This window comes from Meriones unguiculatus, chromosome 20 (genome assembly GCF_030254825.1).
Source record: "Meriones unguiculatus strain TT.TT164.6M chromosome 20, Bangor_MerUng_6.1, whole genome shotgun sequence".
NCBI classification, from domain to species: domain Eukaryota; kingdom Metazoa; phylum Chordata; class Mammalia; order Rodentia; family Muridae; genus Meriones; species Meriones unguiculatus.
In genome coordinates this window covers 47,681,917-47,707,277 of record NC_083367.1, presented here as the reverse complement: position 1 = coordinate 47,707,277, position 25,361 = coordinate 47,681,917, and the positions used below count along the sequence as shown (strand labels likewise).

Sequence of the window (25,361 nt, the reverse complement as noted above, 5' to 3'; positions counted from 1 at the left end):
TGTTTCATAACATGCTGGTAAACAGACTTGTGAAGAGCTTACTGTGAAAGAGCACCCCACATACATGGTACCCCACATAGGCTCATGGCAATCCTCCTGCCTCAGCCTCCATGTGCTAGAATTGCAGTCCAGCTCCACCCTGCCTGTCCTTCCACTCTATAAAGGAAATCTCAGAGACCAGCGGCTGGAAAACTTCCACAAAGTCTCCAGGGTGGTTCACTGGCAGAGTCTCCTCACCAAGGCTACTCAAGACAGCACTACCCACTTCCACTCCTTTCTTATTATTACTGTTATTAGTATTATTGCTGTTTCTGTTTTTTGTTGTTGATACAGGATCTTTCTATATAGCCTTGGCTAGCCAAGAACTCAACTATGTAGACCAAGCTGGCCTTGAGCTCAGAGAACCAGCACCACTCAGATCACCAGCTCTTTTAGGCCTGGGGCCAGATGAGGTAGTGAAGCACACAGTCCATCTTCCCCTCCTCCAGGAGGGGACAATTTACCAAAAGCAGAAGCAAGAAAACACAACCAAGTATTATAGTCACATTTTTTTAATTTTAAACTTAATATGAGATGACTTTAAAGTTGTTATAGTGCTTTTCTTAAAAGGATCTGAAATATAAAACAAAGAGGACAGGAACCCCACAAGGAGAGCAACAGAACCAGAAAATTTGAACACAGGAGTCTTCCCAGAGACTCATACTCCAACCAAGTACCAGGCATGGAGATAACCTAGAACCCCTGCACAGATGTAGCCCATGGCAATTTAGTGTCCAAGTGGGTTACATAGTAATGGGAAGAGGGACTGCCTCTGACATAATCTGACATAATCTGATTGGCCTGCTCTTTGATCATCTCCCCCTGAGAAGAAGATGACAATGCAGCCACTCCTGATGTGATCTGATAGACTAAGATCAGAAGGAAGAAGAGGAGGACCTCCCTTATCAGTGGACTTGGGGAGGGGCATGCGTGAAGAAGGGGGAGGGAGAGTGGGATCGGGAGAGGAGGGGGCAGGGGCTTATGGGGGGATACAAAGTGAATAAAGTGTAATTAATTAAATTTAAAAAACTAAGTTTGTAAATCAATGTATGAATTATCATGTATTACCTTGTTATGCTGACTTAAATGTTTTAAATCTCAATTTCATTAGTTTTACAATTTTGCTTATAAAGTTGCTCATGTATTTTATCTACTTGTAAAGATGTTATACTTGACTTTAATGTTATTCCAGATACAGATAATATTAGGAAGAAAAAAGAATATTCCCTGTGTAGCTATAAAGCTTTTTATACCAACAAGTTCTTTGAAGACAACAATAAAGATAAAGATGGCAGTACCTTGATACTGACATAAACATCCTAATTTCACTGAAATAGTAATTTATTACTACTCAAAAAGATATGGGTTACATATGCAAAAAAAATTCCTGTTTAAATATGATCCATACCCAATGATCTGTGCTATGGGAAAAACAAAACCCATGCAATTATTAACTGACCAAAGTCACAAAGATTCTAGCTTCTGAGCAATTCAGAAAACAGAAACATTAGAACATGTTTTAAAGATTTAATGTAACATTTCCCCCTTTCCCCTTCACAGAAGTATAAACTAAACAGATACAGTCTCAGCTCCAGAATTGGAAGGAAAAGGCTATATAGAAGCTTTTGGATACCAGTTTCTGTGTTTTTACCTGCCTCTTCAAGAACTTTCTTAATCATTGGGCCATCCACAGTGAGCACCAAAAGACCAGCCTTCTCTCTTTTTGCTAGGCTGTGATCAGGCTGAACACCAGGGGCAGACGGAGTGGTACCCACAGGGCACGGTGCTCCCTGGCTTTAGTAGTCATATGAATGAATCCATAAAGTCAGAAAACGCAAAGCAAAGAACCAATGGTGGATGCATGAAATATAGAGCAGAATTCCGAGGCATTGCCCTTAGCCCCATAAAGTGTTTCTAAGAAACACTGGTTTTCAGCCACAGAGCTACTGACAGGAGAAAACAGAGCTCACAGCAGGTACCTCTGACAGCATCGTTACTTACTGAGCAACGCAGGTGCGTCAAAAATAAAAGTAAAAATAAGTCAAACTTGTAGCCGTAAGGGCCAGAGAGATGACTCAGTGAGTACAGACGGTGAGGCCAGCCTGGCACCGAGTTCAGGTCCCAAATGGGGAAGGAGAGAACCGACCTCTGCAAGTTGTTCTCTGAGCGCCACGTGCACATACACCTCCCACCTCAAATATATAAACATATTTAAGGGGGACGGGGAATGAAGCCATATACTGACTTAAACCCCAACAGCTTAGTACTAGTTCATTTCAATTCCTTGAAACTTTGGTTTTTCAGCTTATTGTTTTTGTTAAATTAAAACTATCCTGGCCTACCTATAAAAAAAAGTTAAAAAGTAAATCCCCCTCCCTGGAAGTTTTTAATTGAATGACAAAATTAAATACAGAAATGCATTTTAAGTGCAAAGTATCCTTCGCCTGTTGCCAGAAAACAACTAACAAAGGGGAGTTAAGTAATTTCACAGGCATATTTCCTCGACCTCCTTCACTGGAACACAGCCATGTGCGCGGCATAATAAGCTGTGAATTATAAACACTTTTACATAGCCTGCTGCAAAGACAAGTCTGCCAGCTTCCTCCTATATTGGCTAGCGTTCAAGTGCTTAACTCCAGCCTTGGGAAGAGGGGTGGGGACTTGTTTTGTGTCTCAGTTTGTTGGTTCTCTTGTGCACAGCCTCTAAGAACCCACGGCACCACTCTCTGCAATGAATATGTTAGTAATTACAGCCAGCTAATAGATGCTCCGAGTACTGCAGGACACAATTCTCCTTGGATAGTAGCAAATTTTGCAGGTATAGATCATCCAAACAATGCCTTGAAATAGTGTCTCCAGTGAAGGTAAGTGGAATATCAAGATTTTGTAATAGCAAAGTATGTAGCAATGAGCATTTAAGGACTAATGCCAAGTGACATGCATTTTGATGTTCATCTACAGATATGATCCATTAGACATAACATCTGCTTAGGGCAGAAGTTTATCTAAAAAAAAAAAAAAGAGAGAGGTTCTATGTTAAAGAACAAAATCAGGTATTGGCATTCCACAAAAGATAAATCAATGCAATGAAAAGAGATATGGCCTGCAAACATGAGTTTTTATCTTTAAGTAAGTTGCATAGGCACTCCCCGCTTTCACCATCATCCAAATTCAACTCTATAAGGAAAGCTTGTCTCAAGAAATTAACAATAATCTACAGGACTCTCGACTATACATGATAATGCTGAGGCTTCAGAGGTCACAGGAAAAGTTGGTAACTTGGTTTCTACTCAGTACACAACTTAATACTTCCAAACTCAGAACATAAAATTGTGCTCAGTGCTGAGGATGGATGTCAAGTGAGTAAGAGTGTCTATTTCGGGTACTCTACTCTGTCTATGGCCTTGAAAAGAGCATGGTTTCTATGGTTGATTGCTTTACTATAATCTTGAGTAAGCTACTACATTTCTCTAAGTCTGCTTTCCAAGAACAGTGACTTGTTTCCAGCCAGTGTTGTGAGAAATAACAGCTAATATGTATAAAGAACATGAGATGGTACCAGATTTACAGACATCTTGTATGTGTGAGCTACCGCAATGCTTATTATATTTCTGTTTATTACACAGTGATGCTCAACAGATGTTGGTTGAATCAATTAATCAATGAACAAATCTAGGATAGATAAAATGAGTAAACAAAGGGCTGACTGTTTAGTTTAGATACTAAGGGAGTGCCTCAAAGGTGTGAACCACCATAAAGAACATAGTGGTAAGAAAGGGGCTGAGGTGGAAGAGGACAAAGATGCCAGGCCTCCTCTAGAGGGATTTCAGTGTCAAAACATACACATGAATGAATCACTAGAAAACTATGTTAAATGCTTTAAAAATCCTTAGGACACTGCCTGTAGCTTCTGGCTCTTAGTAAGTCAGGGATTTTAGGTTTAATCCGTAAAAGTATCAAACTGAGGAGCTGAGGTAAGACTGGGCCTCAAGCGTCCTCACCAGCTTGGTGTAGCCAGCTCCACATCCATCATCACCCTCCTGTCGGGCACTGCTCAGTTCTTCAGTCAGCTGTCCCCTGACGGAGTTCAATTACATGAAGCCCATCTTGTCATCTCTGTCTACTCAATACAACCTACAGAGGCTTTCAAAGGCCCATTTCTGCACACCTGCACCTTGACTATCCAGAGCTGTTCCACATTTGAAATCCTTAAGTCTTGTGTTCCATTCACAACCTACCCATCTCTCAGCTCACTCAATACATTACTAACTCTGCCCCATTGTCTGACTCATCCCAACCTCCAGCCCTGGGCCCTATTGCCTCGTTCATTTGGGCCCTTACCAACATTCCCGTTCTGGCCAAGCACCGGCCATCCCGTACATCAGTTAGGTGTTTGTATTTATCCTTTTTTGGTGGACAAAGAAAATGTTCTAGATGACACTTTCATTTTCTTTGTGCCACTTTAGGGCTACTAGGAAATGTTGGTTGCTGTCAGGAAATATGTTCTAATCCTGGAAGGAGTGAGGTGCAGATGAAGACTTACCTGTATTCTAATCTACTTAAACACTTGAGGAGGGTAGGAATGGGGGAAATCACAGTAAGAGAAATGTGGGACTTAGGATCCCAGTGATGTCAGAGAGTAAAGATGCCATGATTAGAGAGAGCCATCCTAAGAATGTGCCTTTTGCCTCTGCTATCCAGACCATGCAGCGACAGTCTTGAGAAGGAAAAAGGAAAGTTAAGAGCATATATGAGGAATGGCTTCCAAGGCTCTGTAGAAGCTAGTTCTCACCTAGTATCTGACAGGGACGGTAAGGACTGTTTATCTTAAGGTAAACGAAGGCACAGCCAATGGATCTGGGTAGGTGGTCACCCCAGTGGTGGATGTGAATATAGCTCCAATAGTTACACTGGTCTTACACAGGAAAGTGCACCAGTAGCGTCAGGAAGACTGCCAGGTGCATGACTTGCTTTCCTCCTTGTTGTTTGAGAACAAAGACCAGCTCATATTCGTTTTGGTGCAGCAGAGTGGAGGAGGGCAGAGCAGCAGGACTGAATAGCAGGTGGACTGAACCCAGTCGGACATGTGCTATTGCTAGTGATGCTGCTGCTTTGAAGCTCATTATTGTCCCTACTGTGTAGATGAATAAGCTGTACGTGACTTGCTTAAGGCCAAATAACTAATCAGTCACAGATTTGAGACAAAACCCAAGATGTCTTTTTTCAATACACTACTTACTCGTGGGGTACCCTGAATTTGGGCTTAAAGAATCAGAGAGAGCACTCATAAAGCTAGTAAATACAGGCTTCCAAAAAGAAAAAACCAAAACCAAACCAAACACTTGTTGAGATGGAGTCTGGCTATGTTGCATAGGCTAACCTTGCCTCCTGCCTCAGCTTCCCAAAAGACTGATTGCAAGCATGTGCTATATCACACATTTTAAGTGATTTCAGGTTTTCTGCACAGAACATTTTATATATCTCCCCAGACACAGTTACCATCACTGTGAACTTTGATTCTGCTGTATACATTTATACATGATCTTAAGTAAACAACCACTACAGCTTTTTTTTTTTTTAAGCATCAAGGATTCAGTGATATTTAATATGTAGAACCAGACATCATACATGTAGATACTGCCTTTGGCTTTGGCTCTTATTATTCAACACATAGCATCCCCTTAAGAAAAAGATTTAAAGACTCTTAGTATAAAAAAAGACCATTTATACAGCCCCTTTTTGCTGTAATGTAGTTCAGGCAGCCTAATCTATACCATGTTATTTATATATGATCAACTAACTCTCAGGCTGAGCACATTAGTAGCTTAGCCCACCTACTTTTGGTGGTTAATTATACTTGTGCTCTAAGAGGCCGATCTTATATTGTGTTTTTCTAGACACTCTGGCAAAGCAATGATGTCTGATGTACATAATGTAGAACATAAAGTGCCTTCCCTTCTCACTCAACATGTAATTGTTGTATTTGTGCATGCTGTGTATGTTAAAAATAACAATAAAAAGTTAATGAAGAAAATAAGTACTGCTTGTAATGAATTAGCAATACCGCTAGATTTGTATGTGCATTTTATTATTGTAAGTAGCATACCATCGGCAGGAAAATGTAACCAAACTGCACCATGCTTCCTTGAAAAAGTATGAAAAGACAGCACAGGTATCGTGAAATCATTTACAAAAGCCCATATTAAGTTAAATTATCCAGCATAATCACTTGAAATCACAGTCAATAAGTCAATAAGCACTCATAGTTTGGGGGAGGGGCTGGTTTTGTTAGTTTGTCTTGATTTTTTTTTTTTTTTTTTTTTTTTTTGAGACAGGATATAGCTAGGTAGCCTGAGCTGGCTTCAAATTTGCAGTGGGAATTCTCCCACCTCAGCCTCTTTCTTGAATTTTAGGATCATAGGTATATGCTACTGTGTCCAGCTTAAGAGTCTAAAAGTGCAAATGTTACATTTCTTATGGTGGTTTTACTGCCTCAAAACTACAAAATATAATTTCCTTTGATTTTTAAACAAACTCTAAGTATACAGAATAACATGAGTATATCATTTAAAACTAAAATGGTACAACCGACCCCTGAGGCTGACCGCCTGCACTTGTGCTCACCCGCCCCAGCTCCCCTGGTTCTAGTGGGTTATCACCACTCTGAACCTTCCTTGGTTCTGTTCTGTACATTCACACACGATCTTAAACAAACAACCACTGTAAAAGTTCCCACATACTATATATTTCAACATTACTTCTTGTGCTTATGTAGAGCCCAACACAAATAATATTATCAGTATGTTCCTGCTTAAGCTTCATTTCTCAGAATGCTTTTAGTTTAATCAACCCCTTAGCCAAATACTGTTTATTTCTGTTTGGTATTTTGGTACTAGAGGAATCCTAATGTGTAGACAGAAGGTGAAGGCATTGTTATCTTGATGAAAGTCCTCAGCTGCTATTCAATACTGTGCTGAAAAGCAAATTATAAATTCTAGTGTTTACACCTGAGACCAACTGCCTCAATTCAAAGGTTAATTAAAAAAAAAGTCTTTTTCCAGTTTTTAAAGGTATCCACAAATGAAGAGTGGCTCGTGTAGTCGTCTGAATGTTGTATCTCCTCATTGTCCAACTGCAACCTGATCCATTTTCACTTAGAGGGGAAAGGAATGTTAAGATCAATAACCTAATTTTAAGATGTTTTCTAGGTTTGACTTATAGGTATATCTAGAGTTTTAAAATTATTTCTTTCTTACTATTCTGTGTGTGTGCATGCTATGTGCAGGTGTGCACATCACAGCACACATGTGAAGGTCAGAGTGTGTTCTCTCTCCTCACCATTGGCTTGGTCTGGGGATTGAACTCAAGTCACCAGGCTTGCATGAGAAATGCCTGTACCCACGAAGTCATCTCACCAGCCTTATAAGCCACTTTGTGCGTGTGTGATAGTGATAAATGCTTTTTTTTTTTTTTTGACAAGTTCTCACTCTGTAGCCCTTAACTAGGCTAGCCTCAAACTTAGAGACAGGTCTGCCTCCTGAGAGCTAGATTAAAGGTGTGCACCACCATGCTTGTTAGCTAGTTTTTGTTTTTTTTTTTAAGATTTATTTATTTATTATTTATACAGCATTCTGCCTTCATGTGTGCCTGCAGGGCAGAAGAGGGCACCAGATCTCATTATAGATGGTTGTGAGCCACCATGTGGTTGACTGGGAATAGAACTCAGGCCCTTTGGAGGAACAGCCAGTGCTCTTAACCTCTGAGCCATCTCTCCAGCCCCATAGTTTTGTTTTTGTTTTTTTGAAGATGTATTTTACTTTTAACCATGTGTACATGTTTGTGTCTGTGTGTAGGTATGTGAGTACAGGTATCTGAGGATGCCAAAGGGGGGGGGGGGCTTGGGTGCTCTGGAGCTGGAATTACAGGTGGTTGTGAGCTATATATCTAGGCACTGGGGACTGGGGACTAAATTTGTGTCCTCTGCAAGACCAGTATGTGGGCATGCTTTGCACAGCTGAGCTTCCTCGCCAGGTGACAGATATAAGCCTTAAGGCCCAACAGCTGTATATATATATATATATATATATATATATATATATATATATATATATAATTGAATCATGATCACTTCACTTAAGAACTGAGTTGAACGAAGAATTAGCGGCCATGGTGCCATCTTTAACGTGGAGGCTCACTCTAAGAGAGCTAATCTGGAGGCTGGTGTGGTGGTACAGGACTGTAATCCCACCACTAGGAAGTTGAGCTGTGAAGAGCACAAGTTCAAAAGCAGTCTGAGCTACACAGGGAGGCCTGAAGGCCACCTTGTGTTACATAATGAGACTTTATCTCAAAACAAAGAAAGCTAATCTGTATCATTTAGCTTCATTCCTATCTTTTTTAATTAGACAAAAAGCTACAATTTATGCATTTTCATATGCTATTTGATCTAAAACCTAAAAGATAAAAGTTCATTCCAGCCAGGTTTCTGAGTTTGCTGTCCGTTCTTGTCCTCTGTTAATGTTTCTATTATATCGACATTTTCCAACTACATAAGACCTTCAACTTATTTAGAGGTTAAAATGTAGGTCGTTGATTATGCAAGTTATAAATATTTTTGAAGCCTACTAATTGTCTTTTGGTTTACCAAAGTTTTTTCCACTGAAGAATTATTTATACAGTCAAATATATTAATATTTTTAAATCAAAACTTTTAATTTAAGAGTTTGGAGCCATTTTAGCAATGTCTTCCCTTTAAATACATTAGTGGCAATAATTTATCATGATCAAGTATCCACTGACTGCTATGCAGTGGGATAATGTGGCTGTAATGTGATTCTTTCAACAACTTTTAGTTTTAGAGTTTATATTTATGTCTTTGCTTGTCTGTATGCACACAATGTGCATACAGGTGTCTATGGGGGCCAGGAGAGGGTGTTGGGTCCCCGGCCAGTGTGAGTGCTCTGCACGGGCAGCAAGTGCTCTTAAATATTAGGCAACTGCTCCAATCCCTTTCGACTGTTTTTAGAAGCACATAAAGACATTCAATCTTCTCTTCTCAACATAACAAATAAATACCAAATAATGTTATTCTTTTTCTTTTGGTGATGAGACTGGAGTGTGTGGGTGCTCGGCAAGCAAACTACTACTGACCTGTGTCTTAGTCATTACTCACTTGCTGTCGAGAGGCAGCGTAAATAATAACAAACAAGTACATGCTAAGTCATGTTACCTAGGCTGACCTTACCAATACCAGGATCATTTTTCTTCTGCCTGAGGTGCTCACAGAGACTTCTGTAGCTCTGAGTGCCTCCTCCTTGAGGACTAACTTTCATGGTACCAGAAGGCACCATGCAAGCTTCCAAAGGAGGGAAGCTACTAACAGCCCCCTCCCACTATCATACCTATGAATCACAACAATGACTAGCATGATAACCCCAAAGGTGTGGTAGTGGCACAAATACTGTGGCAGTAACCAACAGCTCTTTAATTGGACATAAGATCCAATCAACAAGAAGGAAATCATGCCTGGAACCTGAGGAGAGACAATTTCAAGAAGCCAGCCAGTATGAGTATGGTGTGAGTTCCATATTGGGTTCAGGATATAGAAGGTGGGGCTGGGGCTGGGAAAGTATGTAATTATGTAATTATATTATAATCTCCACAATTAGAGGAAAAATATTACCAAGTTAATCTTCTCAATCTACCCAACTATCCAGGCCTGGCAAAGTCATGGATCTTGGAGGAGAACTACAATTACCACTTTACTAAACCAGCATAATCTCCAACTACATTCTAAATATTTATCTTTATACCCATAGATAAGTATAGTCCTCACCCCTCAACAAGGAAACGTCTCCTTGTAATAGAGACCATTGCAGAAAACCACAACCAACCACAATACAGTGCTGTGGAGCCCAGTCTCAACTAATACGCCTACAAAACAACTCACACACCCAAGACTCAGGTGTGTGGGCCTTCTTCATTGCAGAAGAGCAGAAAGATCATAGGAGGCAGAGGATCAGGGAGTTTGCTGTGAGATTATATCTCCTACTAATGTCAGAAGTTACACCATGATGTCTCATAAAAATGACTACCTAAACACAGCTGAACAAAAGAACAAACATGCTAATGTAGAGGAAGGAATTCACAGGGCTCAAAGAACTACAGGCAACCAACGAACGCTGAGAGCAGGAGAAATAATCTTCCCCAAAGAGGAGCACACCGTTTGGCTAACAATGCCTGGTGGTCAGTCTTGACAGCATATATACAAGCAAGACTATACAGACTGAGCAGGTAGATAGATATGTGTAGGTACATATATGTACATAAACATACATATAATACACACCTATATATCTACATGTCTGTGTGTTTATATATGTATATATATTATGCATGCAACAACAATTATTAAAAGAAGCCATGAATTTGAAAGAGAGCAAGGAGCAATATATGAGAGAGAAAAAAGGAATAATATAATTACATTATAATTTCAACAATAAAAGAAAAATTTTAAAATTGATTCTTCTCAAAAAATGACTTATTTTTAATTATGTTTAAGTGTGTGTAGGGATGGAGTAGAGGGACTGTATGAGAGTGTGAGTGGTTGAGAGCCACCTGACATGAGTGGTGGGAACTGAACCTGGGTTCTCTTGCTTGCAGGAGCAGCAAGCACTCTTAAACACTGAACCATCTCTTCAGCCTCTTCCATTATTTTTCACGATATTCCACTAATACCTTTCCTTTCTTTAAATGTTGTATTATATTTTGCTTTATATAACAAGGTTTGTTTGCCTAAAAGGCAAAACATGTGATCTGAAAGTTTCTTCCTGTCTAGATTAGAACATTATGTTATAATGGAGACATGATAAAGCTTTAAGTGGGCACGATGTCCAAGGCACTTGGTAACAAAAAAGTATGCAAGGTAAGTGCAGTGCTTGTCCTTGACCAGAGCGTGATCAGTTTGGTAAAGGACACAAAACGGCAGGACGGGGCTTGGAAATAGGAGATGATACTTGTGAATGACACAGGATGGGCCATGGGGGCCTGGGTATTCACTCTGTAGTGCAGGCTGTCCTTGAACTTGTGGTCTTGAGTGCTACATGTCTTTTCTAATCCAACCAGCAGAGCAGTGAGGAGCCAGAGAGCTTACATATCAGAGGTGGTGTTGTCAACTTGACAACACCTAACACACCAAGAGCATGCCTGTGAGGACTGTCAAGTGTTAACTGATGTGACGGGATCCATCACCATGGTGGCCACGATCTGAGCTGGACAAGTCGTCACTGCCCACTCCTGACTGGGGACATAATGTCACCAACTGTTTCAAGCTCCTGCCATTGTGACATTTTTGCTATGATGGTCAAAACTGGAAACTAGGAGCTAAAGCAAAACCCAAACCAAAAATTTTCCTAACTGCATTTGTCCAAGTACAGTATTTACAGTGACAAGAAAGGAAGTTGAGGCCCTTAGCTTATTTAGGGACTCAATAAGCAATGGAATTTGGATACAATTTAAAAATTCAAGCAATTTTTAACCGTATATTTCTTTCCTTATTTGGCCCCATCAGGTAGGAATTCAGAAAGCTGCTTTTCTAGACCTGGCTGTTCATTAGGAAAAGCGTATTTCTGCCTCACAGAATTCCCAATAGGATTCCAGGTTAGGCACTCTGAAACAGAATAACATTTTCCTAACGTTTGCAGCATTCTACAAGATATACTGTTGACAGCTTAAAACATTCTATCGTCAAATAATTAGTAAAAAGTGTCTTTTTAGGAATTCATAGAGTATACCTTATGTAAATAATGACTCCTGAGTATTCTAAAATGGAAAAATCTTTTAAAATCTGTTTTTTACCTAGCACACTAGCACACGCTGATTTGATTGACCTTTTGCTCAACTATACACTTACTGACATCCATAAACTCCAGAGCAGTTTGGGAAATGCTGGCAGGAAAGAAGCAGATGGAGTTAGAAGACACTGGAGGTCTGAATGTGGTTGAGGCAATATTTAGCCACGTGCTTGTAGTAAAATCTCAGTTAGCCATCCTTTCCAAGTCTCTGTTTTTCCCTCTCAAATACTGCCCACACTGTTCCTGTAATTCTCTGGCCAATTCTCTTTCTTTTGGACCTCATGTCATACAGTCACTCGTGTGTGTATGTGTGTGTGTGTGTGTGTGTGTGTGTGCATGCGTGTGTGCGTGCACACTGCTGGGGATGAAACTGAGGGTTTGGCACATGCTAGGCAAGGGGTCTACCAGCCCCACCTCAGGATCACCTGCTAAGCAAACACTAACTATGTCCTAGGACATATATTTTATTAGCCCCTGCATTTGTTCTTCTCCCTCCCTTCTCTTCTTTCCCCTTTCCTTTCCTTTTGTGCATGTCAGGCAAGTGCTTTGGGCTCTACTACCAGTCCTCATTTACTTATTTCTTAGGATCTACTTACATAAGATTTTACTATCTATCCCAGTTGATCTGGAACTTATACTCTGGTCTCTGCTCCTCAGTGCTGGTATTAGATGGATGAGGCACCAAGCCTGACCTTCATTTATTTCTTCAAAAAAATAAAAGCATTGTTGTTGTTGTTGTTGTTATGTGAAGGTCAGAGGACAACTTCATGGAGTTGGTTCCCTCCTTCCACATTTACATGGGTTCTGGGACTGGGCACCTTTGGCAAGGACCTTTACCCACTGAGTCATCTCACTAGCCCTCATTTAATTTTTAAAAACATCCTCTCAGGCCAGTGAGATGGCCCAGCAGGTAAGGGTACTTGTTGCCAAGATGATGGCCTAAGTTCAATACCTGGGACCCCATAGGACGGAAGAAGAAAAACTGACTCTGCAAATTTGTCCCTGATCTCCACATGTGTCATGACATATTCCACGCCCTCTAAATAAGTGTTTAAAAAAAGACAACAAAAATTCTCTCAAGCCTACACCAAGGCAGCTATTGTCTTTGTCCAGGTTCCAGGCACACCCTGCTGCCTTCTGTGCACCCCCCACCATCTCCTCAGGCAGAAGCCGAGTTCTCTGGGCCCTTCAAGTCTTACTTTGGCTTCTTGTTTGCACTGTATGAGTTTGCTCAGGCTATGAGGGAAGACTCTGCCGTACTCTACTCTCTTTGGCTCAAGGAACCTGAGTTACCAGGTTCACAGGGTAGTCTTCGTGTGTGTGTGTGTGTGTGTGTGTGTGTGTGTGTGTTCGTCTGGCTTTTCCCTTGAAAGGACTCTCTCTGGTTGTATTAGGTTGAGGATAATTCCAATGAAGTCCAATGACTTCATTTTAATTTGAGTACCTCTGAGGGGAAAAAGTAATTTCTCTGAATGAGGCTACACTGTGAGTTACTAGGGAACAAGACTTCAGCATATGAATCTTGGGATAGCAGTTCAAGCCACAACACATATAATGAATTTAGTCTCAGATCTATAAATTCATATAGTCATTCATGTCTCAATAATGAACTGAGTGGCTATTAGGAAATCCGCCGGGTCCTTGGAGAGCCCACATCTTTGGTCAGCCAGTATCCCAGTGCCTTTGCCTAGGGAGAACCACTTCACGGTGCCTCTTACTCACCTGCTTTCCCTGAACTGATGACCTGGCTATCTTCAGGGCTCACTTCTAAGCTCTCTGTTCTAAGCCTAAATGGTCTTTGTCATATAAGATGGTCTCCTTTCTTATCAACACTCTTAGGTCTGCTAGAGAGCTCTGTCCATACTCAGTTCACAGCATCTATGACATGGTATTGCACTTGGTTTGGTTTTTGTTTTCTTTGAGACAGGGTCTAACCATGTAGCCCTGGCTAGCATGACAGTCACTATATAGCCCAGGCTGGCCTTGAACTTACAGCAATTCTCTGGTCTTTTCTTCCCAGGTTCTCAGATTACAGGCATGTTTTACCATTCCTGTCTGTATTAGAGCTGATTATACACTTAAGTGTTCTCTAGCTTGATGCTAAGGTCTCTGAGGACAAATAACCTACAGTATTCAGTGTCTATTGCCTACAGAATGTATAGTGGCTGATACATAGGAAGTATTTAACAGTTGTGTAATGAATGACCAAAGCAGAACTTTGAGGTATTTAACTTAGCAAGACTTGAAAGGTAAAACTGGAAAGAGGAACATTCAGAGAAAGCTGTTGTTAAAATCTAGAAATGAAGTAACAAAGGCCCGAAACAAGGGAGTGGAGATGACAAGAAAAGGCAACCTGCAGAAATGTGAATGGGTGGCTTACAGGCATAGAACACAAATGGTGGGAATTACGAAGATTAAGACGGTTTTGAGGATACAGGCTTAACTGTGCAGTGATAGCACTGACCCAAACAGAAAGGTGTATTAGGTTATTAACACCTGCTGTTGTTAACAGTGAGCATCCATTTAAGTGACTTACAGTGGACTTTCCATACGGATAGGCAGGCCAGTGCTCTTCCAAGGAGTGATACAGAGACCACAGCATCTTCCTGAATGGGCCTCCAAGAGCATCTGCTTGACATGCATCACCACGCAGGATTTCCACGGCTAGGAAGCGGTAAGTAACACTTGGAGGTTTCTATCTATAATGTGAATTATCTAACATTTGAGGGGAATATTAACTTGGGAGCTTTTAAATTTATCTTCAAACTACTGGGGTTACATTGTTAATATAAATACCACTTTTGCTAAAACTCTATTAGCTAGATTTTGGACAGATAACCCAGCTACCTTCAAGGGAAGCTGGGAAACATAGCCTAGTTGGGTACTAGAAAAGAATATGTGTTTGTTAACATTGTTTCAGGGGGAAAACTGTATTCCGTTGGCAGGGACTGTTTTGGTTTTTGACATGGGGTCTTCTTAAACAGCTTGGGCCAGCGAGTTCACTATGTAGCCTGGATTGGTCTTAAACCTGAGGTCTTCTTTCCTCAGCGTTGGCTTTTCATGCTCCAGATAGTGCATCAATGTGTATAGTCTGGGGTTTGTTCTTAACTTCTAGTTACAAAAGAATAGGTCATACTGGTTCTTGCAAAACAACTGAGAAAGATGAACCACTGGGAAAAACTTCACCCAGGCCTACTCTACTCTTGTACACACTTGTACTCTTAGTACTTGAGAGGCTGTGGCGAGAGGATCATGAATTCAGTAACATCCTGGGCTATACAGCGAGTTTCAGGCCATCCTGGACTCCACAGCAAGAACACGCAACCTACATAATAATACTAACAGCAACGACAACTGCTTGAATTTCTTTAAATTTAATAATCATACTACATTAGAAAAATCTCAATTTAAGTATAATAAGTATTTTCCTGGGTACAAAATATCTTTAGTACCCAAACCAAAAAATATTCTATCATTCATTAGTAGAATGGGAAGTTACAAAAAAATTCTCATTATGGTTAGAGATATTTACAAATTTAGTTAATTTTTTTTTTTTTCATAATGGAATCGGAACCCAAAGACTAGACCATGCTAAGACAAGTGCTTAACCACTGAGCTTTATCTCCAGGCCCTTTTTAAAATCTTTATTGGCTTTATAATTCAGTTTTTAAAGGTTAATACTGATAAAAGTAAACTCTAAACCTGATATCTTGTTGGCAAAAGGCCTGGGTATATGTTTATAGCACGTTTTTATAAATGTGGGTCTCTTGCCTTTTTTCCCCCAAATACACTATTACATTGTAGCCTAAATTCTGTCTCTCTTAGCTATTATGGGATAAGTTTGCAGACACATTCACAGCACCAGTTATGTCCTGAGGCCAAACAAAAAAGATCACCTAACTTGCTTTGGGTCCCTTAGGTAATTTACTCAGGTCCCATTAAATGACATCAAAGTCAAGCTAAAGAGAAAAAAAAAACAACACCAACAATATAAATTCCAGTAGTTGGAGGTAAATTAAAAAGCTCCCAAATCAGTACTTTCCTCAAATGTTAAATAATTCACTGTGGCGTTACAGACACAAGCCTCTAGCAAAAGTTACACTTGAATAATTAAGGAAGCAGGAGACAAACAAATTGCCTTCAGTGGTACAGAAACAAATTAGTGGCTTCTCATACTCCTGTGCCAAATTACTCTTTTATATTATCAAGTGCATAAAACACCCAGCAACAGATGAATTACTAGATCAAGTTTGATTATAAAAAATGGTCTGGAATTATATGTTAGGATTATTTCTAAACATAATTGAGATTGTACATGTTTAAGTTTAAAACTCACTTAGGTTATTTGAAAAGCTTTCTGGTGATTTTGTTTGGGGGGGGGTGCGGAGGGGGACCAGGGTCTCATTCTTTAGCTCAGGCAGGCCTCAAGTGTGATCTTCTAAGTGTTGGGTACACAGGCATGTGTTCTCATGCACGGCTTTATCTGGGAAGCTTTTATGTGGCTGAGTGCACTTACTCACTTACAAATTTCTACTCAGGCTGCTTAGACACCATATGGTAAGGATGAACCATACAGTTATTTCAGAGAGGGTGATAAAAAAGTAGAAACCTGAGCAAATATCACGGGGTGCCACATGCACACAGGCAAGGGCCCCTGAGTTACAGAACCCCTACCTCTCTAGAATAAAAACCGGATTTCCATCCACCTTTGTCACCTCCTATCCAGGAGGTTTTTGATAACTCTTAGCTTCTGGAGTGGTTATCGCTTCTGTAACGCGGGAAGGGTTCACTTGCGAACATCTGCAATGTATGGAGTGGCGTGTTTAAGCGGCTATGAGAGATAATGAAGTATAGCTGACGTATCTTATGCATGGCCAGGCTCAAAGCAAGGAAGCTGCAATTCAGTGGGACTCCCAACAGGATGGAGATGGCTGACGTTTGCTTGTCACTACCAGTGAGTTGCTAACAATAATTTTAAAGCTTTGTGTATTTGCTCTCATAACTGGAACTAAAGTTGCTCACGTGTTTTCTATAAACTTTTCTAACAGAGGCGGTTTGGAGAAGGTACCTATACATCTAGGTAGATTTTCATTTGCAAGCTTCTGAAGACATTCTCACAGGAGGATCTGGGGGACACACCAATTTAATATCTAGAGTAATGCACAGGAGAAAGAAACTATTTGAAAGAGAAAAGACAGGTGGATGAGGAGACTTGGAGAGAAGTGACCTAGAGTCTGAACTTTCTGCATTTGTGGCAGGTGACGTGAAAATGTCTCAGGATTTTTTTATTTGTTTTCTCAGGAGTAAAGTGAGGATGACAACTCTTCTGGCAGCATTCAGAGAATCAGATGGCAACTCACAAATAATTAGTGACCTAACAGCATAAAACAGATATAAATCAACTCAGGAATGAGCCTGATGCTAGTAGACCCCTTCCAATGAAGATACTTAGGTCTACCAAACGATGCTGGCTACAGTGCACACAGCGATCAGAGTACAGATCAGAGGACGGCTTTGGAGTTGGCTCTCTCCTTCCACCTTATAGGTCCTTGGGTAGGAAACTTAGGCCATTGAGCCGGCTTATCAACAGGAACTTTTACTCCTGAATCACCTCAGGGACCAAAACTATTTTTAGAAGTGTGTGTGTGTGTATATATGTATATGTAATGTATATGTATAAACACATATAATTGGCTTTAAATATATATAAATCATGAATAGTATATATATATATATATATATAATTTTTATCTGACTTAGAATCAGCCATGACTAGGGGATGAACAGTGTCTCCACAATCTAGAGAGAAACTCCGGCGGACTTACCTTGGGTATATCCCACTGACCATGTTGTAGTTCTCACATGAAGAGTTCCCAGTGCTGGGCCCTGCTGCTTTAGAAATGAGCAGCACCACCAGGCCCCGGAGCTGGAGGTTATGCCGGCTGTCATGCACAAGGCCCCTGTTGACAAAGAGAAGAGCGTTGGCATACTCTCCTCAGACTGGGCAGACTGAGCTACAAGATGGCTACAACAATGCCCAAATTTTTACACAGAGCAAGGGGACTTAAAAAAAAAAAAAAGAAAATAAAGAGAATTGAAGGGGGAAAGAATAATGTGCAGAAGCAACAAGTTCTGAAGACAGCTAGAGAACGTAACATAGTTTTCCAAGGTAACACTCTCTGTGACCCTGGCAACATGGCTCCCTTCTCTTTCTGGATCCTTCCACTGGCTAACACATAACTTGAACTCTTTCATTTTTATTACTGGTACCAGGTTGGAATCCATGGCTTTCCACATGTTCAATAAGCTCTCTCCCACCATGCTGCACTCCAAGCTATCCTTCACAATCATAATTTGCTCTGATACCAAAAGGATGCTACAGCTTAAACTGCTTCGCAATAAACTGACTGTTAAGTCAAACTACCACAGCGGGTTCCAGGGCCAGAAGGGTGGCCTATGCTTGGCATATTCTTTTGTCATTCACCAGTTGTACAACTCAGAGCCTGTCACCTACCTGTTCCATAAAACAAGAGCAATATCGCGTACTTTCTAGTCACTGAATGGATGGGCAACGTGTGGAATGCCACGGCAGCAGACGGCAGGAAGCTTTTCATAAGCTATATTCTTGTTGTTGTTTTGGCAACCTATTTTTTCTCAATCTCTTACACTTCTTTCCCCTACTTTTGATTCCCATGTCTCAACAAGTCTTCCCCACTCTTACAGTAAGCATGATCGCCCATAATTTTTACTTCACCAAGTACTAGATCTCCAGCGGAATTCCCACCCCAGTGTTGTCTCATTGAAACATCTGCCTCTTCTAGAAGTGAAGGATGAGAAAAAGAATATGAAATAGGCTGGTTGACAAAGCAAGAGAATGTTCCAAAAAGCACAGCAGCTTCCGACTCTTAGTCATACAAGGCTAGAGTTAACAACCTACAGGCAGATGAACAGTTTGAGCAAATTAACTGTTTCTCAAACACGGTCTCTTGAAGTCCACTAATGTCCTTAAAAACAGCACTGATATGATAACGGTCCAGAGCTTAATATTCACTCACAACGAAAAGAAGACATCTTCTTGCTTCTGGGCATGAGAACTTTGTGATCTCACATGGACACTGCTAAACTTACATGTTATAATCCAGGTCACAGTTGGGGCACTTTGAAGACTAACTCTCCTAAGGAGGTGTACTGGTCAGCGGAACCATATACAGAGGCTGGCAAAATCACAGAGAGACTGCACAAGTCTTGGCTGTTGGAGCATTTCTACTTCAGATTAGGAATCCACAAACAGCTTAGAGACCACACAAATACTCCCAAATCTGAAAAACCCTCAAGTCGGAATCATTTCTGGTCCCAAGCATTTTGATAGATGATATTCAACCTGCACTGACACATGCGTGGTTGTTAGGCAGAAGAATGATGGTGTTGGTATTCTCAATTTTATTCAGTCAAAAACTCAGTGAACAGTAATTTATGTTTAACCCTAGTGAGATTTGGTCTTTCTTTGTATAAATAACACTTTGGATTAAAAACATTAGTCAAATATGGTATAAACTGCGTTAGTGAATGAATGAGGGCTGTGAGAACCCAGACAAGTGCTGAGGAGGTGGATATACAACTTCCGGGGGCTCAAAAAGAACGCCGGGAGAGCTAATGAGTCAGGAGGAGCTGTGCTGGAGCACAAGTGAGGAGAGTGTTCTGGAGAGAAGCGAGGGCCGTGGAGCGGAAGCAGAGAGCATCACGGCAGGAACAGTCAGAGAGGAGAGCAGCTGAGAGGTTGCTGAGAAACGTGCTGCTCATAGGACAGGCCTCCACAGCGGGAGGGAGAGGCCGGCACACTTTAAGACGAACAATAAGAGGTGCAGTCTCAGCAGACCAAATGGTTTTCCAGGAACAGAAAACCAGAGCAGCCTCTGCTCATGCTTCGCCCTTGCTGTTGGAAATGACTAAGGGGTGATACAGACTCTGCCACATTCCATCGACATCCAGGGGTTTTCCTTATCTTATGATTCTGAATAAATTTCATTTTACTCTATTATTTGATACCCTGCAACAAGTGTAACAAATATGAAAGTGAGAAGCCCTTTACTGTTATCAGTGTTGTAAATGAAAGCAATGCTTAGCATTGTCTAACTCCTCCTCACTAAAACTGCAGAACTGTCTATGTTTGGTTCAAGTAAGCAAGTTTCAGCACTCAATATCCGTTCACCTCATGACCTCGGAAGCCATCCACACACAGGCACTGCGCCAGTACAGGTGCAACAGCAAGTGAGACCAGTCACAGGGCTGAGGACCTAGCAGATGAAATGGACATAACCACTGACGGAGTAAAACCGCAATCGTAACAAATGTTTCCAGGGACAACGAGAGAAAGAACACCATAAGAAGTCGTAACAGAATTCACTACAACCGGAAAGCCAGGGGCTTCCTCAGGGAAGTACTGACGGAGCTGACGTCCAAAGGAAGAACAGACAGAAAAGGAGTGCGAGAGGAGAAGGGGAGGAAGACTGTGTTCACAGCACAAGAATGGCCGACAGGTGCGCAGGGACTAGTCCATACAGGCTGACCATTCTATGGCACGAGGGTTACTCTTTATCCAGCGGGCAATGGGAGGCACTACAGCATTTTTTTTTAAAGCAAATGAAATGAAACAAAGCAAAAGTCTATCCTTGTAGAAAAATGACGGGGTGGTGGCGGGGAGGGCATGTAACCAAATGGTGTACGCCACCTAGAGAGGTGACTTTTGTGATACTCATCAAGAATTATGGGGCTTAATGCACATCTAGGGATGAGTTAAACCTAAAATAACATTTTAATTCAATTCAAGTAAAATCTGCACTTTTTACAGTCCTAGAAAATCACTTAATATGAATATATATAACTGATTTAAAATCCTATTAATTCTAAAAAGTCTATAAATTATATTTGGATGTAAAACCAAATGAAATCAGAAAAACAACAAGAAACCCAACCCATTCTGAAGTCCAGGCTGACCTAAAATTCATTGTATAGCCCAAGCTGGCTTTGATCTTGAGGCAGTTCTTCTGCCTCTGTTATACAAGTGTTAGAATTACAGGTGTGAGCTACCATGCCCAGCTTGGTTGAAAGCTTCGTCTCTCCTAAAATTCTAGTGTAGATTCCACAGTGATGACCAAACCACCCAAGGGGCTGAATCCTAGTGGGTAGGCTGAGCAGATGAGGCCTTGGGCAGGTAGCCACACACATTAGAGGGCTGGCTCAGCTCTGCTGCACCATCACATCTATCCAAAAGGATTGATGCACTTCTCTTCCTTAATTCAATCCACTATCTCAAGCTCTCAAATCACTGCTGCGACACTTTTTAAAAATACAACCTGTTAAGTTCTGTTTTAATACAAATATGTCAAGATGGAGGGCCATACAAAGAAATAGGAGCTGTAAGAAAGCAGCCATCATGGGAAGCTCATAATCCACTTGAATATAGACTCAAAACTATCAAGAACAGAGAACAAAAGCAGCAGAATAACACAAAACAGTGCACAGAGACAGCTTCTTGCTTGAGGTGGCCCTCACTACTCAGACCAAGAGATGGTCAAAATTCCTTGAGTGGTGAATGGGAGGTCAGGGAAGTGGGACTGTTATTATAGTAAGGAAAAGGAGAAGCTATGATACCAAGGGGAGTGGGAACAGGTCCAGAAAAGCTGTGGGCTATCCCTTTAGGTATAATATTCACGTAAACAAGCAGAGTAAAACAGACAGCCAAAGGATGAAGTGCCTTGGGACTCAGGTGTACTCTGGACTTCTATAAGCAATCTGTGTGCTTGGGCAATCTGTCAGTAAGATAATGCAATCAGCGCTAAAGACTAAAACTCTTCCCTGGGCCTAATACCATGGTGATGACTTGTTGGGTGCAGAGGAAATGAGAGGGAAGACCAGTAAGGGGGCACCTCACATAGTAGCCCGGGGAGAGATAATGAGGGCTTCAATTAAAGCAGTGGCAATAAGGATGAAGAAAAGCTGAAAGATGGCAGCAGCATGGAGGTAGCAATGGGTAGTAGGGTCATTGACTGGAAGAGGGAGACACAGGGAGGGAAGAGCAGAAGAAAGGAAAGGCACTGGTGAATTTAAGGGTCGAACATTTTGTTAAAGGTAATGATGCTATACTTAGTAGAGATTGGAAACAAATCTTATAGGGAATTGATGAGTTCAGTTTTTGACATATTAATTTTGAATGCAAGGAGAATTTCCAAATAGAGACGCTCAGTGGGGAGTTGGAAATGCTGTGGGTATCAATTTAGCAGGCTTCTTCATGGAAGTGATGCTGAAACACAGGAAACTGAGGGACGAAGGTGTTTGGGCGAAAAAGAAGACAGGAGAAAGAAAAAACATGACAGAAAGAGTTCTGCATAACCCTGGCTGTCCTGGAATACAGTATGTAGACCAGGCTGGCCTCCATCTCAGGGATCTACCTGTCTCTGCCTCTAGAGCTCCGTATTAGAAATTCTAACATGTAGGAGGATTGAAAGTTTATTGGAAGCCCAGGCTACATAGTGAGTTTAAGGCCAGTCTGCCAGCAAGACTCTGTCTCAAAAAACTAGCTAACTAACTAACTAATTAACTAACTAACCAACTAACTACATACATATATACATACATACATATATGGAAATGAAATCTTGGGAATTCCTAGGTTTAGGGGACTTAGAAAGAATTAGTAATCAATATTACCCACAAAAAAAAAAAAAGTCTCCAAGACATAGATAAAGAAATATATACACACTAATGGTGGGAGCAGAGGACTGCAATCATGCAGTATAAAGAAACGAAGGCCAAACTGTACTGTACTGGCTAGTTTTCTGTCAACTCAACACGAGATGCAGTCATTTCAGGAAGGGAAAACCTCAATTAAAAAAAAACAAAAACAAGAAACAAACAAACAAAACAGGCTCTCAGCTTGCACCGCTTCAGCGGTGGGGTGTGAGCCCAGGTTACAGCTTGCAATAATTTGTAATAAAAAGATCCTCATGTGTTTTGCAACGGGGAAAAAAAGAAAAAAAAAAAAAAGGTCCTACCAGACTAGCCAATGGGCAAGCCTGTGGTACATTTTCTTGATGGATGATTGATGTGAGAGGGCAGTGCCACCCATGGGCTGGGGATCCTGGGAACTACAAGAAAGCCAGCTGAGGAAGTCCTTAAGCTGTACTCTTCATGGGCACTGCATCAGATCCTGCCTCCACATTTCTGCTTTGACCATTCTGGATGATAGACTACAAGGCGTAAAATAACACAAGCCCTGTCTTCCCCAAGCGGCTTTTGATCGTAGCTTTATCTCAGCAATAGAAAGCCTAAGGTACATACTTTCCTTTAAATACACACAGATGCATGTATTTATGTGTGTATGTATGCACCTATGTATGTATTTATGTATGTTCACACCTGTGTATGTATGTATGCACCTATGTATGTATGTATGTACACACCTATGTATGTATGTATGCATCTATGCATGTATGCACGTATGTATGTATGTATATATGCACCTATGTATGTATATATGTATGTGTATGATGAGTACTTTTGTTGTGAAAATCTGTGTCCAAAAATAGAAAACGCATGAAAATGGAAATCAGAGAACAACTTGCCAGAATCAGTTCTTTTCTTCTACTATGACACAGTGACTATGTGGATCACAGGGATCAAACTTGGGTCATCAGGCTGGGCAGAGAATGTCCTTACCCCTTGAGCCATCTCACCAGTCCAGTGGCTGCTTATTTTAGGGCGTTGAGATGCTTATTATCAGCTTCTAGTTCAGCATTTAACACACTGAGTAATAAAATGATTAGCAACAATGACACGGATAACAACTATAACATGTTATAAATCCAAGAGCATCACTGCTTCCTCATAAAACCCATGCCAGGAAGTCCCTAGCAACATCCCTTTCTAAACAAGGAATCAGCAAGGAGGCTTGGAAAAATTTAATAATTACTGGACACATTAGCCAATTAGCAATGGAAGTGCCAAGATTTGGGCTCACAAGCCCTATCTTTTATGCCTCGAGACAACTATGCAAAGTTTTCAGTTGACTGTCCCAGTAACATGCCTGTACGAACCCTGGATGAGTCAGCAACCATTTACACTTACAAGTATTTACCCTAGTGGTCTAAGACAGGTAATGCTGTAACTGGTGACTTCTCCAAAACACAGGCAAGCCTCATTGACAGTGGTTCTCAACCTGTGAGTCCAGACCCCTTTAGGCGGTGCTGAATGACCCTTTCACAGGGGTCACATATCAGATTTCTTGCATATTATATATTTACATTACAATTCACAACAGTAGTAAAATTACAGTTCTGAAGTAGCAATAAAAATAATTTTTATGGTTGGGGGTCACCACAACCTGAAGAACTGTATTAAAGGGTCACAGAATCAGGTTGATAACTGCTCTACTGGCTATGACTGGTGCTGAGACAAGGTTATGGTTACCCCAAAGAAATGGATGTGGCTGGTCCAAATTCTTCGGGGGGTATATAAGCAGATTCCTCAGGTACAGTGAGTCAGCTAGGAGGTACTTCACCATGTTTCCTGCTGCTCTGGGTTTTCAACATTAGGCCCCCAATATGGCTTCTCCTTATCTACTCCCCTTAGACAAACCAGGCTAGTAACAGAAAGAAGTATCAGAAACAGAAGACAGGTAACTGATAACAGCAGAACGGGTCCATTGATGGTGGCCAAACGTAAAGGGGCTCAGGCACCCAGCTGTTTTGACGGCTGAAGAAGCAGCTGAACCACTCAGTGGCCAGGGCAGAAAAGAAGGGCAGTAGTGAGGTAGGAAGATGGCCACAGAGAGCAGGGAACTGAGACTACAGAAGAAAAAAAAAATGTAAGGATCCAAAGGAGTGCTGAACTAGGGCACAGGAAACCATTTTCTTCTTAAAGAAGGCTTATTGTTTTAAACTGTGAATACGTTTGTCTATGTGCAGGTGAGTGCAGGTGCCTGCACTGGGCAGAGGCTTGGGAGCCCCTGGATTATGGCAGTTATATATTGCCTGCTGTGGATGCTGGAAACCAAACTCAAGACCTCCGCAAGAGCAATACTCATTCTTAAACACGAAGCCATCTTGCCAGCCCCATGGGAAGATCTTTTTAAGATTTATGTTTAAGAGTTCAGAATTCTAGGCTGCTAAGATTGCTTATGGGTAAAGACACGTGCAGCCAAACCTGACGACCTGAATTCAATCCCCAGAACTCACCTGGTGGAAGGAGAGAACTTACTCTTGAAACTTGTCTCTGGGGCTTAATGGCCAGATAGCCTGGCCTACCTGGCAAGTTCCAAGCCAGCCCAGTAAAAAACCCTGACACACACAAGAAAGGTGGATGGCACCCAAAGTTGTCCTCTTGCCTCTACATGACCAAACATTCATTCATATATACATACATACATGAAAACAACTTACCACTTAGAAGAAACCATTATCATTAAATAGACTC

General features: G+C 41.2%; 1 protein-coding gene across 3 annotated transcripts in view; it reads right to left on the bottom strand.

Annotated features, from left to right (window-relative positions):
* The window catches only part of Pdss2 (decaprenyl diphosphate synthase subunit 2), a 216,626-nt gene that overhangs the window by 130,164 nt on the left and 61,101 nt on the right, over positions 1–25,361 (bottom strand). For all 3 annotated transcript variants that reach the window (XM_060373607.1, XM_060373608.1, XM_060373609.1), the window contains exon 2: positions 17,717–17,851. In XM_060373607.1, the coding sequence (XP_060229590.1) occupies positions 17,717–17,851 (135 nt within the window). The remainder of the gene's footprint in view (positions 1–17,716; positions 17,852–25,361) is intronic.